The sequence below is a fragment of the Nilaparvata lugens genome, chromosome 10, assembly GCF_014356525.2.
Source record: "Nilaparvata lugens isolate BPH chromosome 10, ASM1435652v1, whole genome shotgun sequence".
NCBI classification, from domain to species: domain Eukaryota; kingdom Metazoa; phylum Arthropoda; class Insecta; order Hemiptera; family Delphacidae; genus Nilaparvata; species Nilaparvata lugens.
Genome location: NC_052513.1, coordinates 45610032 through 45629043, shown reverse-complemented (window position 1 = coordinate 45629043; position 19012 = coordinate 45610032). Strand labels below are relative to the sequence as shown.

At 34.4% G+C, this 19012-nt stretch overlaps 1 protein-coding gene across 2 annotated transcripts; it reads right to left on the bottom strand.

Annotated features, from left to right (window-relative positions):
• Positions 1-3606: 3606 nt before the first annotated feature.
• On the bottom strand, positions 3607-16720 carry LOC111045431 (glyoxalase domain-containing protein 4). Of its 2 annotated transcripts, none has more exons than XM_022330842.2 (6): positions 16085-16720; positions 14916-14965; positions 13653-13921; positions 11715-11870; positions 7083-7258; positions 3607-4935 (listed from the first exon to the last, which is right to left on the bottom strand). In XM_022330842.2, exons 1-6 carry the CDS (start codon positions 16178-16180, stop codon positions 4810-4812), a joined length of 873 nt encoding a protein of 290 aa, XP_022186534.2. In that variant the 5' UTR covers positions 16181-16720; the 3' UTR covers positions 3607-4809. The 2 variants fall into 2 exon arrangements, with proteins under 2 accessions (XP_022186534.2, XP_039292908.1); XM_039436974.1 differs by lacking the exon at positions 16085-16720 and adding an exon at positions 15048-15098.
• Positions 16721-19012: the final 2292 nt, after the last annotated feature.

The following is a 19012-nucleotide window of genomic DNA, read 5'->3' as shown; positions in this document are numbered from 1 at the left end:
GATTCAGTGTGTTTCACGATGGTTAGGCCTAGTCCCATGGTTTTTATCAATTTATTGTGGAAAATGAAAATCGCTCAAACTTCGTGATCTTATGGTCTTTGATGCGAGAAACACGAATCTGGAATCAGATTTGCAAAATTCCTTACCGTTTAGGAGATATCACCATTTGAAAATTCTATGTTTGCAGCATCATAACTCACCCTGTATAGTAGCTGGGAGTGCCAAATTTGGCTCCGACATTTCTGAAGTCAACCTCTGTCTATGATGCAAATTTCAGCCAAATCTGAGATACTTTTTGTTTTAGTGTGTTTCACGATGGTTAGTCCATGCTTATTATCAATTTTTTGTGAAGAATTAAAATCGCTCAAACTTTGTGATCTTATCTATGGTCTTAGATGCGAGAAACACGGATCTGGAATCCGATTTGCAAAATTCCTTACCGTTCAGGAGATAACAATTATACAGTTAGTTATGAAGCTGCAAACATAACATTTTCAAATGGTTATATCTCCTGAACGGTAAGGAATTTGCAAATCGGATTCCAGATTCGTGTTTCTCGCATCAAAGACCATAAGATCACAAAGTTTGAGCGATTTTAATTCTTCACAAAAATTGATAATAAGCATGGACTAACCATATATTATAATATTTTTTGTACTAATTACCCGAGCTTACGCACAGGCCTATGTTGCCTATGTAAACTCTTACATCCATCTGTAGGCTACAGGGAAATATATATATGTGTAATAATTATTATTAATAAAGTTTGTAGTAAATTAATTAGTGTAATTGAATTCTGTAGAAATTAGCAAATTATTTTTGTGAAAAATCTGTAGTTTTTGATTCACATTGATTATGATGAAATGTATTTATAAGTGATTACAATTTACCGTATGTTATGTAAATTTGTATCAGATGGATGAATAAACTTGATTTGACTTGAAAAAAAAAAATTCTGGGAGGGCCAAATTTGGCTCCTACATTTCTCAAGTCAAGCTTTATCTATGGTGCACATTTCAGCCAAATCTGAGATACTTTTTGATTCAGTGTGTTTCACGATGGTTAGGCCTAGTCCCATGGTTTTTATCAATTTATTGTGGAAAATGAAAATCGCTCAAACTTCGTGATCTTATGGTCTTTGATGCGAGAAACACGAATCTGGAATCAGATTTGCAAAATTCCTTACCGTTCAGGAGATATCACCATTTGAAAATTCTATGTTTGCAGCTTCATAACTCACCCTGTATAGTAGCTGGGAGTGCCAAATTTGGCTCCGACATTTCTGAAGTCAACCTCTGTCTATGATGCAAATTTCAGCCAAATCTGAGGCACCTTTTTGTTTCAGTGTGTTTCACGATGGTTAGTCCATGCTTATTATCAATTTTTGTGAAGAATTAAAATCGCTCAAACTTTGTGATCTTATCTATGGTCTTTGATGCGAGAAACACGGATCTGGAATCAGATTTGCAAAATTCCTTACCGTTCAGGAGATATCACCATTTGAAAATTTTATGTTTGCAGCTTCATAACTAAACCTGTATAGAAGCTGGGAGTGCCAAATTTGGCTCCGACATTTCTGAAGTCAACCTCTGTCTATGATGCAAATTTCAGCCAAATCTGAGATACTTTTTGTTTTAGTGTGTTTCACGATGGTTAGTCCATGCTTATTATCAATTTTTTGTGAAGAATTAAAATCGCTCAAACTTTGTGATCTTATCTATGGTCTTTGATGCGAGAAACACGGATCTGGAATCAGATTTGCAAAATTCCTTACCGTTCAGGAGATAACAATTATACAGTTAGTTATGAAGCTGCAAACATAACATTTTCAAATGGTTATATCTCCTGAACGGTAAGGAATTTGCAAATCGGATTCCAGATTCGTGTTTCTCGCATCAAAGACCATAAGATCACAAAGTTTGAGCGATTTTAATTCTTCACAAAAAATTGATAATAAGCATGGACTAACCATATATTATAATATTTTTGTACTAATTACCCGAGCTTACGCACAGGCCTATGTTGCCTATGTAAGCTCTTACATCCATCTGTAGGCTACAGGGAAATATATATATGTGTAATAATTATTATTAATAAAGTTTGTAGTAAATTAATTAGTGTAATTGAATTCTGTAGAAATTAGCAAATTATTTTTGTGAAAAATCTGTAGTTTTTGATTCACATTGATTATGATGAAATGTATTTATAAGTGATTACAATTTACCGTATGTTATGTAAATTTGTATCAGATGGATGAATAAACTTGATTTGACTTGAAAAAAAAAAATTCTGGGAGGGCCAAATTTGGCTCCTACATTTCTCAGGTCAAGCTTCATCTATGGTGCACATTTTAGCCAAATCTGAGATACTTTTTGATTCAGTGTGTTTCACGATGGTTAGGCCTAGTCCAATGGTTTTCATCAATTTATTGTGGAAAATGAAAATCGCTCAAACTTCGTGATCGTATGGCCTTTGATGCGAGAAACACGAATCTGGAATCAGATTTGCAAAATTCCTTACCGTTCAGGAGATATTACCATTTGAAAATTCTATGTTTGCAGCATCATAACTCACCCTGTATAGTAGCTGGGAGTGCCAAATTTGGCTCCGACATTTCTGAAGTCAACCTCTGTCTATGATGCAAATTTCAGCCAAATCTGAAACAACCTTTTTGTTTCAGTGTGTTTCACGATGGTTAGTCCATGCTTATTATCAATTTTTTGTGAAGAATTAAAATCGCTCAAACTTCATGATCTTATGGTCTTTGATGCGAGAAACACGGATGTAGAATCAGATTTGCAAAATTCCTTACCGTTCAGGAGATATCACCATTAGAAAATTTTATGTTTGCAGCTTCATAACTAAACCTGTATAGAAGCTGGGAGTGCCAAATTTGGCTTTGACATTTCTCAGGTCAAGCTCTATCTATGGTGCAAATTTCAGCCAAATCTGAGATACTTTTTGTTTTAGTGTGTTTCACGATGGTTATTCCATAGTTTTTATAATTTTTTTTCGTGAAAAATAAAAATCGCTCTTTGCATACTTATGCTCCTTGATGCGAGGAACACGGATCTGCAATCGGATTTGAAAAATTCGTTACCGTTCAAGAGATATGGATTATTCATAGATTTCATGAAAAATGTTAATTCCCAGATTTGGTTGTTGTTGACCTAACAAGTGTCGTGCTTTAATATGAGACGTTAGCTACAATACAGGGTGAGTTATTCAATGAAACATAAAATCTTACCTCCAATCTCAGATTTGGTTGATATATTTGGGCTATATGGAATATCATTATGCTATCTTTTCTCTATAGCTTTACGTTATCAAGTAGTTTTCTCAATCTCTACTCGAATAAATTTCTTCCACTTCTCTCCAATGGATACCGTAAATAATGTTGGAAGATAAAGGTAGGCGCACAGAGATCGTCATCGGACGATTAGATTTGATGCATTGTTTTCAATTGGAGTGCGCATATCTATCCGCATCGTATAGGTATGTGCACTCCAATTGAAAACAATGCATCAAATCTGATCGTCCGATGCGTGCCGTCCGTCCGATGACGATCTGTGTGCGCCTACCTTGAGAAATAAATTTTGAAAAATGTCCTCTAAAATTAGCTTTATTACAACAACAATAAAATTAAGTCAATACAAACAGTATAGATGAGAGCTTTAAGCACATTATTTAATGACTAAAATATCATGTCATCACAATATGTATATTCATTTATTTTTTATAATATAATTTTAATAAAACCAGTAATAATATTGAGAATATACCTCAATACTATTGAGCTGTATACATATTCGAGTCATTCCCCCACCAAATTGCTCATATCACAATAAATAGTTATATTGCATGTTGAAACGTTTAAGGTTTGTATACACTTAGGGTGGTCAGAGCGACCTTAGGAGGATATATCCCTAAATATCCATTTATGATATATCGGTATCCTCTTAAGAGGTCAGCGGTCAGAGCGGTCTTGGTAGGATATATCCCTAAATATCCATTTATGATATATCGGTATCCTCTTAAGAGGTCAGCGGTCAGAGCGGTCTTAGGAGGATGTTAATCCATATATCTCAACATATGACCGCGGTCTCTTGGACCGCTAGAACTCGGAACGCCAGACCACCCTCTGTAAGCACACACCCTCAGGGTGGAAACATGTTGGAGCTTCAAGATTGAAGCAAAAAGCCTGTCAAATTCTAATCATAATTAAATTCCACGAAAACGAATCTAAGATGGTTTTTCTGAGATTGAGGCCCAGCTGCACAAAAGCCTGTCAAATTTTAATCATGATTAAATTTCACGAGAGCGAATCAGAGATGGTTTTTCTGAGAAGGCTTCTCGAAATAGCTCTTGTGGCATTTAATCGGGATCAAAATTTAACAGACTTTTGGGCAACCGGGTGGTGTAAATGTTTAACATTTACACATTTAATGGTGGAGAAATATGTAAGCCACTATTTAAATACATGCATCACATTCAAAACTCTCAGGCCCGGTTGCACAAAAGCCGGTTGAATTTTAACCATGATTAATTCCACGAGAACCAATCAGAGAAGGCGTTTTTAAAAAGACGGGTTCTCTGATTGGTTCTCGTGGAATTAATCACGGTTAAAAATTAACCGGCTTTTGTGCAACCGGCACTCAATCTTGAAGCACCTTCGCTGTTCCACTATGTTTCCAACCGCAAACTATAAACTACCGTAAATAAATAGAACTCTAATACTGGATAACATACGAGATTTTAAAATCTAAAATAAGTGTCTTTATGGAACTAAGTCTTACTTCACATCAATTATTATGCCTCAGTTTTACGCTTCTCGTCTTTCTCAATATACCTATTCAGCATTTTGTCACCTTCCGGGTCCACTTCGGAAAGCTTTCGGAACTGTTCGTCTCCAACAAAACAAATTTCATGGCCATCCTGCAAAATAATCATCAAGTAAATTAGTATTTATTTAATTATCCATTTGTACAACATCACTTATCATTAAAATGATACTGTAAGGGGAAAAACAGACGGTTCGTTAATATTCTTATACCAATACTCACAATGAAATCAATATTACTAGTCGTTCTGTGAGCATTAAACCTCGCACAGTTATAAACCACAGCCTCCTCTATCCATACTATCCATCATAGTAAATTCTGTCCTGTCCTGTCATGTCGGCGAGATATCGGTGTGAAAACGACTAATGGCTGTTGGGGTTGGTGTATCAAAAATGCTAACATCAAAAGCTAATCTCCTTCAAGACATACTGGCAACAGGTCAGCCCGAGTTGAAAGCAGAGAAAGGTCAAGAGAAAATACTATGTTACTTTCAGTTATTAATTGCATCCATCATTGCTTGCAACTAATAGTCCACACAAAATCTGATTTTTTACCAAGTTACATTGAGATATTAATTGCATGCAATGGCGCATGCAATTAATAATCCACTCGACAGCTGATGATGAATAATTCTATAGTCTGACTTTCACGGTAATATTGGAGTTTGAGGAGACTCCTTTTCCTTTTGTATTATCCTTATAATACAACATTTCAAAAAACCTTAAATATACGTCGACGCGCCTTATTTCAAAGTACTTGTATACCAAATTTTATTCAAATCGGACAGTAACTGCGGTACAAACAGACAAATCCGGTTAAGTCGGAAGTAAGACCTCAGCTTCGCTACGGCCAATTAATTGGTAATCAATTATTAATGAATAATCTAAAAGTTTAGTTGAACTGAGTTGAAACAAAAGGTAATAAACCTCATCTTGTATGTAAAAAGAATGGGCATATCCCATCCCAAAACATCAGACGGTGTCAAGGGAATTTATTTGTAATGCATGATTACAATTGAATTGTTCCAAGTCAATATCTAGTAAATAAGGTAAAAAATTATTGTTCCTACTTGGGCCACCAGAGAGACACCAAGAGTCCAAGCCTGTGGCGAATCATTAGTTCTTATTGCACTGAGAGATACGGTCACCAAATATTGATTCAATAGTCCGTGCAAACCTCAGTTAACAGCTACGAGTTTCAAGGCCAATATTATTTCTTACGAGAATTGGAGCACACTGTTGCCATGCTCATTCTATCTGAATGACCTACGCTCTCTTTTGCGCTATTTCTCTCACACAATTGGTTCACAGACTGTCTGGATTCCGTGAAATGTTGCATCACTGTACTCCATAAGAGCAATGCTGCAAACTAAGGTTTGCTCAGACTATAAATTCTGGTTGAATTCTATAGTAAGATCCACGTTTTAATGGCAGTGGAGAAAGATAGGAAAACAACGTTGCCGATCCTCCGTCTTGTCAATGCCTTCTGTAGACGGTAGCTGATACAGGTTTATTGATGTAATATTAACTCTTCATTCTCGTTTAAAATAATCAATTATATTTTTCAATAATTTATTTATTTATTTATATAAGGATACAATAACAAATCATATAAATATGATTGGGAAGGAACAGCAGGCTTGGCCCAAAACTATTCCATTCCCAAATTTTGATTACATGTCCAAAAAATAGGTTATGTTTCTTCTGTAAGAAGTTCAAGCTCAACTTTCGTCCAAAAATAAATATGAGATGCAAATTTTTAAAACACCAAACTATAGTTAAATATTACACTTAATTATCACTGCACATTGTATTAATTAAGTTATTTTATGAATTTTGAAGCCAAAAATACACACACATTCCCACTAAGAACAGCTGACAAATAATAAATTAATTTAAAAACCTTTTCATAATGAATTTTCATAATTAAGATGAAATATTTTGTTAATTATTAATTCTACATTGTTAGAAAGACGATCTGGCAATAGAGGAAAGCTAGAGATAGCGCTATCCACTTTGTTGAATGATAGACAAGGATAGCAATACCATTGCTAATTTAACACTGCCATTATAACGTGGACCTGGCTGTAATAATATGGACCTAGCAGTAAATTGTAAATGATAAATAAATAAACTTTATAAGACTAACAGCTGATAAGGCTGGATTCACAAGGAATCCACAGGATTTCTTTAAAAGTATCCTTCGAGTGAGTATTATTAATAAGGGTTTATTGCTACTTACAGGATCAGCAAGTATTATGACAGTTACAGAAGCCTTTCCAGGTGTATCAAGAGTGATAAGAGGAGTCAGTATTTTCTGGTCAGCCTTCTTGATTGCTTCATCGATTGCCTTCAATTCTTCTTCTGGGACAGAGAAAGCGATTCTGCCGTAAGATGTTTCCCTCTCAACCGGGCCACCTGCAACAAAAATTAACAATTTTTTCTCACGAATTTTTCCAATTTTTTCACTCAGATCCACGTTATTTAGTCAGTGCAATTGATATGAACGCATTGTTCAAAATAATTAAGGACTGAAAATTTTGTGAAGTAAACAAGTCTGATTTCTTCTCCCAATCATATTTTAATTATGATTTGTGATTGTGAATAAAATAAATAAACAACTACAAGACTTAACCTATTTTGGACTATGTGTAACCCTATCTAAATTTTGGAGAGGAATAGCACAAGGTTACCTTATTTTTTCTCTCCCTATCATCTTTATGATGTACTTATTGTATGAATCAATAAAAAATCAATCAATGTAATCTATATAAATAAAAATCAAGCCTCAAATTTTGACATTCAATAACTTTTTTATGTGTGCACCGAATTTGATGATTTTTTTAGTTGTGTTCGTTATGTTCAGGACCAGGCTTATGGCCTATCAAATTTATAATCCGACTTCAGGACTCTTTCCTACGATCCTTCAAAGTTTACATGTAATCCTTAAGGGAGAAGATTTGTGAGCTGGCCACACACAGAACTAAAAATCAGCTGTTATAATCATTGCGTCATCCAACAGCCGTCGGTAGATAGTAGACAAGAGTGTGTGTTACTCTATAACCGCCCATGTATTTTATTCCAAACGCCCCGATTAAAAACAAAATGACTGTTCTGTGTGTAACCATCCAGCAGAGCGGCCTCAGGTTAAAGACTTACATGCGCTAAACACATTGCTTTTTTTCGAATAATTGTGATGTCTTTGTGAGGTGTTTAGAATTAATTGATTTTTAGTAAATGATTTATTTTGCAGTTGAGAAATTGTCTACATGAATAAAATCCATTAACATTGATAATAATTGGAATAATAAGAATAATAGGATCTGCTATTCAAATCCAATTGCAAGAAGAACCTGGATGCAAAATGCCGCATCGCGCCTCCTCAGGTGTGCATCCAGCTAAAGTTTGTCATGAGATGCATTAACTATTTGGCGGTACGAAGTTTGTCGGGCCAGCTAGTATAAGATAAATATAAAAAGCTAATATTGTTGTTGTAACTCAATATCCACTGCCTTCTTGAAGATAGCTGTGTTTCAAGACTTCTATAGTAATTATTATTAAACGAAAATCTCAATTAAATGCTGTAAATCACCCCGAAGCTTCCTGCTACTGCAAATATTGACAACAGAGTAAACAGCTAGATGAAAAATGCATCTGTAGACTTCTATAGAGAGTTGGTTGGCTGTGATTGAAGCAAGACTTACGACAGAGTTGCCAAATTTCTGATATCAATGCATTACAGTGAGGTCCACGTTATAATGGCAGTGTTTGATTAGCAATGGTTTTGCTATCCTTGTCTATCATTCAACAAAGCGGATAGTGCCATCTCTTTCTCGCTTTGTTCTGTTGCAAGATCGTCTTTTAACAATGTAGAATTAATAATTAACAAAATATACCATCTTAATTATGAAAATTTATTATTAGAATATAATTTCTTGCTTAATAAAATGTAATTGATTATTTTAAACTAGAATTAACAGTCTTAACATCAATAAACCTGTATCAGCCACCGTCTATAGAAGGCATTGACAAGGCTGAGGATCAGCAACGTTTGTCTCCTATCTTTCTCCACTGCCATTATAACGTGGACCTTACTATAGTATTAGTAGTAGTTATAGAGAGGTCCACATTATAATGGCAGTGGAGAAAGAAAGGAAAGCAGCGTTGTCGATTAACTCACTTGCCACTGCCTTTTATAGAGGATAACTGATACTGGTAGGCCTATATCTGATGTGATATTAAATGTTCAATCTCGTTTAAAATAATCAATTATATTTTTTCAAGCAAGAAATTATATTTCTTAATGATTTCATAATCAAGATAAAATATTTTGTAAATTCATTATTAATTCTACATTGTTAAAAGACGATCTGGCAACAGAAGAAAGCGAGAAAGAGATAGCACTATCCGCTTTGTTGAATGATAGACAAGGATAGCAATACCATTGCTAATCAAAGACTGCCTGTTTTGTTTTAAATTATCAATAACATTTTATGTGTAGAGAAAGTATATCTTTCAATTGTTATATGATAAGTTTTCATAATTGGGATTGAATTCTGTTAATTATTGTATTTGTCATACGTTTTTCTTTACCTAACAACCTAAACAGACACTATATGAATATTCAACATGTAATTTTCTGAACTAAACTACAACTTGGAAAATTTACTTGAAAAAATTTTGTTCCTCAATAAATATTCACTGTAGACTGTCGGAATCGATTGAATGTTATGAAGAACGAACAATTATAACAGTTTAAAGTAAACCTCAGTATAGACTAATTGACCCAATTTTTGAGATAATAGACTTCCCGTTGTTTTCAAGCCTTATTCACAGATTAATTTTAAATGATTTCAACTGAAAAGCACATCAAAGTCTTTCATTTCAAGTTTAATAATTGTATTAGAATATAATTGTACATAGAAATTGGGGAAAAATACAAAGTACCTTCTTATATAAATAAAAATATAAATCTAAGAAACCTTTTTAAAATTATTTACTCAAAGCATGTTTCGGCTACATGTTAAGAGTAGCCAGCCCTAACGGAAAAAGACTACCTTCTAATATTTTTTTATTTTCACACAACATTTTTCGCACTTCCAAGTTATTCTCCAGTGTGCTGTACATTACTGAGTATAACCATAGAGAAACGATAGCGTAAGTAGATATCCCATGGTATAGGGCGTTTATGTCGCAACTTTTACTGTTATCCCAAGCCGATAGTTCACGTAGTTCTTTCCCATGCAGCTGTGTGACGCTGGTAGTCTCTCAAATTGTGCCGTTCCTACACTCTCATCCCAACAAAACAGTAAAAATTGACAATAATCGACAGTAATTGGCTTGAGATAACAGTAAAAGTTGCGACATAAATTCCCTATACCATGGGATATCTACTTACGCTATTGTTTCTCTATGGTATAACTATGGTGAGGTCCACATTATAATGACAGTATTTGATTAAAATCGATGTTGCTATCCTTGTCTATCATTCGACAAAGCAGATAGCGATATCCTTTTCTAACTTCGGAACGTTGCGTTGGTCTTATTCTATCGCTTTAGTGAGGTCCACGTTACAATGATAGTGGAGAAAGATAGAAGATCAGCGTTGCCGGATGTCTTCTTCGAAAATGATAGCGTTATCTGCTTTGCCGATTGATAGACAAGGATAGCGCAATCAGCTTTGTCGAATTAACCAATGTTAATCAAATATTGTCAAACTAACGTGGTGTACTATAATATCGAGGTTATCCCTTTCACAGGAGGTAACAAATAAATCAAAATCATATAAATATTAAATTGGACAGCTGAAATGTGCTTACCAATGTCTTTGAACTCAAGTTTGGCTTGATTGTCTCCAAAACTGAGTAGGACAGATTTGTCTTGTTGCGACAGAATTTTCATTCCCAGTATGCCGTTCCAGTATTTGATCGTATTGCTCAGATTCGAACTGGCTAGAATCACTTTTCCGCTCTAGTGCGGGAAAAATTTTTCTGCACTCCAGATTTGCAACATGGCAACGCAAAATACTTAGTAGGTTATATGGAGCAGCAGTGCAGCAAAATCAAAATGAAGTTGGTAACAGTGGCTGCTGTGGCTGCTATAGTGAGCAGAGGTGCAACCAAGCACAACGAGCAAATTATTAAGTATATATTATAACCAAGGACAACATTTGTATTCAATTTGACAATAAATTAAGGTTTTTATCAATAATAAAATTTCACAGAAAAACATTTGATGCATTTCAGGCAATTTTACCCATAATTACCCACTTTTCATATTCAATGGTAACTGTAGGAAAAACTTAATGTGAAATACGTGCGCAAAGTTCCTCTGCTGCACTCAAGAAACCATTCCGCCCTCCCAGAAACCAAACTGTCACTTTGCGCACTAGTTGCACAAATAACTATTTTATTTTGACACAACATTTTTCGCACTTCCAAGTTATTTTCCAGTGTGCTGTACATTACTGAATATAACTATGGTAAGTTCCACATTATAATGACAGTATTTGATTAAAATCGATGTTGCTATCCTTGTCTATCATTCGACAAAGCAGATAGCGCTATCCTTTTCTAGCTTCGGAACGTTGCGTTGGTCTTATTCTATCGCTTTAGTGAGGTCCACGTTACAATGATAGTGGAGAAAGATAGAAGATCAGCGTTGCCGGATGTCTTCTTCGAAAATGATAGCGTTATCTGCTTTGCCGATTGATAGACAAGGATAGCGCAATCAGCTTTGTCGAATTAACCAATGTTAATCAAATATTGTCAAACTAACGTGGTGTACTATAATATCGAGGTTATCCCTTTCACAGGAGGTAACAAATAAATCAAAATCATATAAATATTAAATTGGACAGCTGAAATGTGCTTACCAATGTCTTTGAACTCAAGTTTGGCTTGATTGTCTCCAAAACTGAGTAGGACAGATTTGTCTTGTTGCGACAGAATTTTCATTCCCAGTATGCCGTTCCAGTATTTGATCGTATTGCTCAGATTCGAACTGGCTAGAGTCACTTTTTCCACTGGATCTGTAAAAATTATAACACAATTATACTAATATTTTAGTTGTTTATAATATTAGGCCTAGCAAGTCGGTAGTGAAGATACAAATCGCTTTCAGAATAAATAACAAGCCTCGGAACCGGACTGGATTAACGGATAAAAATATTGGAAACGCCAAACAAAAGAATGGATTACGGAATACTTTGAACGACTTGAGAATAGGTACACTGAATATTCTAACATTGGCAGGTAAACTGAAGGAGCTAACGGACATGATGAAAGAGAGAGGACTTTCAGTTTTGGGATTGAGCGAGACATGATGTACAAGATGTATTACGTACCCATCATACGAATCCGAGACATGGACGATGACGGAAAGAGAGTGGAGTCGAATACAGGCAGGAGAAATGAGGTTCCTCAGGGCAATAAAGGGGAAGACACGAAGAGACAGAGTTAGAAATGAGGATATAAGAAGAGAATTGAACATGGGGAGTATAAGGGAAAGTATGAGACTACGCTGGTTTGGGCACTTGAAGAGAATGAGAGAGGATCGGCTGCCAAGGAGAATGGAGGAGATGAGGATTGAAGGGAGGAGACCAAGAGGACGACCGCGACGACGATGGACAGACTCAATGGCCAACGAAGTGGAGAAGAGAGGACACCGATGGCGGCAGGTGGAGGACGAGCGATGGTGGGAGGACCGAAAAAGATGGAGAGGCATTGTAAACACCCAGACCCGGCACTAGCTGGAACGGGACCCGGATATGTATGTATGTATGTATGTATGTATACTAATATTACGTACTAATACTAAAATAGCATGAGGTTACCTTATTTTTTCTCTCCCTATCATTTTGATGATGTACTTATTGTATCAATCAATCAATAAAGAGAAGATAGATTAGAAATGTTGTTTATTATATTATGCTAGGCATCTATATTTTGAAATACAGGTAACCTGTGCTCCGTAAGGTTCTAATTAAAAACTTGACAAACTGAAAACAAAACTTGACAAACTGAAAACAAAACTTGACAAACTGAAAACAAAACTTGACAAACTGAAAACAAAACTTGACAAACTGAAAACAAAACCTGACAAACTGAAAATAAAACTTGACAAACTGAAAACAAAACTTGACAAACTGAAAACAAAACTTGACGTACTGAAATCTTCAAGAATTTAAAATAGGCCTACATAACCATCCTCGGTAAATAAGAATCTATAAGCAAAACTTCAAGTTAATCAGTACAGTAGTTCAGACGTGATGAATTTCCTATCCCCTACATTTATAAGTTGATTCTTTCCTTTAATGACCTACATTACATTCAATAAGTACATCATCAAAATGATTGGAAGAGAAAAAATAAGGTAAGCTTGTGCTAGTCCTCTCCCAAATTCAGATAAGATTACATATAGTCCGATATAGGTTAAGTCTTGTGTTCACTTCACAAAATTTCCAGTCCTTAATTATTTTCACAAAGTAGATTTTTAAATTTAGATGCTTCAAAACCAAACATAGAATAAATATTTCACATTATTATCACTAAAATAGGAAATATTCACACATTAAAGCATCTAAATTTGAAAATCTACTTTTTGAAAATACTTGAGGACTGAAAATTTTGTGAAGTGAACAACTAGAGGACTTGACCTATTTCGGACTATGTGTTATCTAAATTTTGGAGAGGAATAGCACAAGGTTACCTTATTTTTCCTCTCCCTATCATTTTGATGATGTACTTATTGTATGAATCAATAAAGAATAAAATGAATTAAAGAAGTAATTACAGATATTTAGATAACTTACCAGTATCACTGGGCTGAGATTCATCAACCACAAAGAATTTGTAGCCGCCGGGCGCTACCAAAACATTAACGCCATTGTTGCCGCTTTCAACTTTCCAATCGGTAGCCTTGGCTCTCTGCAAAGCCTCTTTCGATCTGATTGTGATGCCTTGAAAATCGTTGCCCAGAACGTAAGAGTTGACATTATAGTTGTAGGTGAGTTCTAGCACAAAGTGACTGTCTTCCGGACCGTAGCCAATCATTGTTTTACTCCATCTATTGTCGTATGGTCTGAAATAAAAAAAAAATAGTATCACTTATTACTTTTTGTGTAGTTGAGATTGTGGTAATTATTCATGTTGAATAAAACAGAGATTGACAATGGTGTAACAACCGAAACCGGTATTTCTAACTATCAATAAAAGCTATGGTTTTTGACAATTTCTTAGTCTTTTTATTTAACCTTCCGGTAGTCGCGCCCTTCTCAATCACACGAGAAGTCGCGTGTTGTATTTCGTACAACATCCAATTTTCCAAGTGTTATGTACTCTGTTTACTGTCAAAACATATTAATTAATATTTTTAAATTATTGTATAATTACTTTCTCCATCTTCTTGTATTATTTTACGCCTATGAACATTTGGATGATTACCATTTCATAGCCCAGTAAGGTACATCAAGCAAAGCCATCAATTCTGTGTTATTGGTTCGTTTACAGTCCCCATATACAGTCTTTCCCTATCTTATGTAGAGTGCGACTTATGCACTGTCGCGACTAAATTGCACCTAGAGACTGAACCATTGCTCGGTTGATACTGCAACTCAGTGGAGTGATGGGGAGAAAGTTTTGGAATGCATAGGTGACTCATTCACTGACACTACCCCATTCAATAGTTTTGTGCAGCAAAAAAATGACACTGTTGTACTTTTTACAACAGCGCGACTGCCGGAATGTTAACGTGACTAATCACGTTTGGTTTGCGAAGTGAGGTACAATGTATATACTGTACTTTTACACATAAACATTTGTAAATTCTAGTTCCGGTTGCACAAATGCCGGATATATTTTAATCGTGATTGGTTCACGTGAAATTAATCACGGTTAAAATTTAACCGGCTTTTGTGCAACCGGGCCATAGTTAGTTGAAGCCAAGTTAGATTGAAGTGTTGGAGACTGTGTTTTTGGACATTCAAGAGGGAATTCCAGTGAATAAACTAATAATATTTTTCTAGATTATCAAATAAATTAGGCTACTATAAAACATAAATATTGACAATACATACCCATTGCAAGCAGCTGCGCAACCTTCTTTAAATTCTTCATGACGCAACGTCTAGAAAAACAAATAAAAACATTTTATTGAAAAATATTGTTGATAAAAGTACTATTTTCTTATGAGATAATATATTAATTACCCTAGTGGCGGTGAAGGTAATGTCTAAGATTCAAGTAGTAATTCCAAATTATCAATAGACGATTCTGAAAGATGAGTACCGTCATCACAAAGGATAGTTTTGGAAAGGCTGGGGTTTATTGGCTCAAAACAAATAAAGTGTCATCACAATAAAAATATTTATGATACGGTGTAAACTAACTATAGCTTAATATCTACCAAATTTATAGTGATATTTCACTTTAATGAGATTCTATTAAGGTATTTCATCACTTTGATATTTTTCAAATCTCTTTCTTTATGATTTATATGAGTGCCTTATTACAGGATAATAAAAATATGTACTTGATAGTCCCAATACATTGACTCTCACAATCATAAAACACTCTAGATATAGACACTCAGCTCTTGAAATATTTTTTGAACCAGACTTTTCAAGCGACTTATGTCTTTACGCCAAACAGTTGAGTTAAAATTCTTGAATTAAAACTATACGAAAAGAAAAATTAACAGGAGACTAACTGTTAAAGCTGGGGGGACACCTGTCATACAGCGTTCCGATCCCACTCCGATCATACAGGCGGACGACTGTATGATACGAAATAAACACACTTGAATGCGGCAAACCTTACCTACCCTGTTGTACCTATCACACCCCACAGAAAAATCGAACGTGAGTCGAAAAGCTGCATGATAAGTTTGTCATTGACACTTTACAGTGCATGATGATATCAATAACTTTATAAAGTGTTTATAACTTTAAAAAGAATATACGGTAGGCTTTTAGAAGAGCCTAACAGATGAGTTGATGAACAGGAGAATAACTATATTAAACTTCAATTTTAGGTGACTAATTTCGTGATTACAATTTTTATGAAAAGCGATGTGTTATTTATTCAAATTCAATAGAATAAATTTAACTTACGAGTCAATAGAATTCAAAAAATTATTTAGTCTATTTAAAACTAAGTTCTAACCTCCTAATTATAAAAAATAGCCAACTTAGCCTACAATTTTCATCCTAAGCTAGTAAAAATGTTGCTTCTCTAGATTACCTACCTTCATTCCAAGAATCTCACGGTAAAATTTTGCCGACAAAGTTCTGTCTCCAATTTTGAAAACAAAGTGCAGAGCCCTTGCATTTTTAATAACCATCTTGTCAAAATGATTTTGTAAAACGTCTAATGGAATGGAAGTAAGCTTATGCTATTTTTTTAGTATACAGGAAAGATAAAGAGCTTGCCTTGCTGGTAAATGAATCACTGTTACTTTACTTGCTAATAATTGGTTCCAGTAAATTTCCTTGTCAGTAAACGTCAACAAACAATCACTAATTCCACTCCCACCACTTAAAATTACGTAACTATTCAACCAGTCTCATAAAGGCAGATACGTGACTAAACTATAACACAGTAATTAAATAGTTAACAAATTTAACAAGTTCTATGTTTTTTCAAAATTACATTAAAAATTATTATAAGACAAGACAATCCCCAAAGCCAAAAAAGAGGTTATGTAGCGGTCTCTCGTAAAAGAGGATCAAAACACAACATAACCTAAAATAAAATGCTTGAAGATGTTACAAAGGTAGAAGGGTAAAATTATGCTGGTATTATTCCAAATTCATTAATAGTTTTGTGAAACACAGAAAACTTTTAACTCCAACAAAAACGTCTACTGAGAATGTTCATTACTATTCATTATTGGTCGTTGATCTCCATTTTTCTCATTCTTTCTCTCTCACACACATACAAGTAATAATTATATACTATTGAACTTTAAAGTCGATATATATCTGTATTGTATAGCCTTGAGCTATAGGTATAACGTATGTGTAAATCCGTATGTTCTATATATTTGAGGCACAAAAACGACAACCGCGGAAATGTTGAAATGAAAATCAAGTACCAGGCTCGCAGAAACGAGTAGGAGGTAATAATTATTTTTGAGTATCGAGTAACCTACTCGACGGAAAAGTAGAAAACATACAATTTGTATTGGAACGATGGGATTAATACAAACACCCCTGATAAGTTCAAACAACACTAACCATCAGTTTTGGAATAGTTTATTGAAAAAAATATATTATTCTCCAATGAATTTGAATTTTTAATGATGAAATAATTATGTTTCATGAATAAACCGGAGCAATACCAGTAATTTGCTATATTTTAACAATTGAGTGGTCCTGATCGAAAGTTTCATGCAAAAATGAATTTTAAACAAAAATTGAAATTTTGTATGTATTTTGAATATATTATTTTGTTGTTTTATGTAATTATCTTAAAAAATGAGAATAAAAATACTTTGAATAGATAATAAAGGCATAGCCTAGATTCCATTTTTTAATGGCGGCAGTTTTTGAAAATGTGTACTATATTAAATATCACTAATAGCTGCTGCAACAACCATAGAAGAATGCATTAAAAAGTAAAATTATAAATAATTAAAGAGAATCCAATTCTCTATAAGCTTATAATTACACACATTTACTCCAATAATCTTCAGAAAGTTATAAGGCCAAAAAACCCGGAACAAAAGTGATTTTTCAAAAAATGTCACACCTTTAGGAGAAAATATAAAATACCTACCTATATGATAAAATTGTATTCAATAAATATTGTAGGAAATTTTAAAAGCTTTATTTTTGTATAGAATAGTCACCGTAAGTCCCATAGTTGAGATATATGCAAAAACTCATTTCGAGCATTCCTTGCCTGGACTAGATCCAACCAGATTATCTCATGTACTGTATTTTTCATCAATGAAGCTTGTGTAAAATTACTACCGTAGTATAGAATAAATAATAGAATAGCAGATAAAGTTTATACTTTACTACCTTGATGCTCTTATTTTCAGATATTGAAAACTCATATGTATTAATTTATTGTCATTCTTTGTTTAGATTTCTCTATAACCTCTGTATATTCTGCTAACGACGTGGTTAAGTAGACATTACTGTCCAAACTTCTCCGTCAACAAATAAAGAAGTCATTCTATTCTTATAAGAAGATATTTCAAGCAACGCAATCGTCTTTCAGTGTAAAGGCAAACACACACTGTAACGTATGCAGAAAGACTGATGAAAAAAGTCGCTCTCCAGGTTATAGAATGTTGCAACGCACACACTTATACACTTAATACACAGACGCCGTATGTCTGCAAGCAGACGTTTGATTCTTCTTTCGTGTCTGTGTGTGTTCGTTTCAAGTACCACAATAACTTGGACAAACTCCAATGTTATCGAAGCACCATAATACAATGTTGTACCCTAGAGAGAATGGCAATTTTGCCAACTAGGTTCATTCAATTTGTCAGCTCCAGTTAAAAGTTGAAGCATCATGCAATGCAAGACTAAGCTGATTATATACCCACGTTTTCAGTGTTGTCAAATCGTTGGAAATGACATAAACTGTACTTCATACTTCTCATAGTACTTGTACTTCTTATAGTCATGGCCAGATATCAGGATTGACTGTGTCAGAAAGTGGACCTGACTTGGTCCTTGTCGAAGGGTTTAAATATAAACTATGTCAATAATATCATAGATGAACAATAGCGTAAGTAGATATCCCATGGTATAGGGCGTTTATGTCGCAACTTTTACTGTTATCTCAAGCCGATCACTGTCGATTTTTACTGGTTTGAGCGGGTAAGAGTGTATGAACGGCACAATATGAGAGACTACCAGTATCATAAAGCTTCACGGGAAAGAACTACGTGGACTATCGGCTTGAGATAACAGTAAAAGTTGCGACATAAACGCCCTATACCTTGGGATATCTACTTATGCTATTGTTTCTCGATGATAATGTGCACTTATTTACGTTTGTAAACTTAGTCAAACATATAAAACATTTTAAAATAGTAATCTTTCAACTCTATCAAATTTAGTATTTAGTAATTAGGAATAAAATTTAGTTTATAAAAGGGATCACTAAAGTGAAGCCCACTGGGACATTTATCATTCGACGTTCAGATGATGTT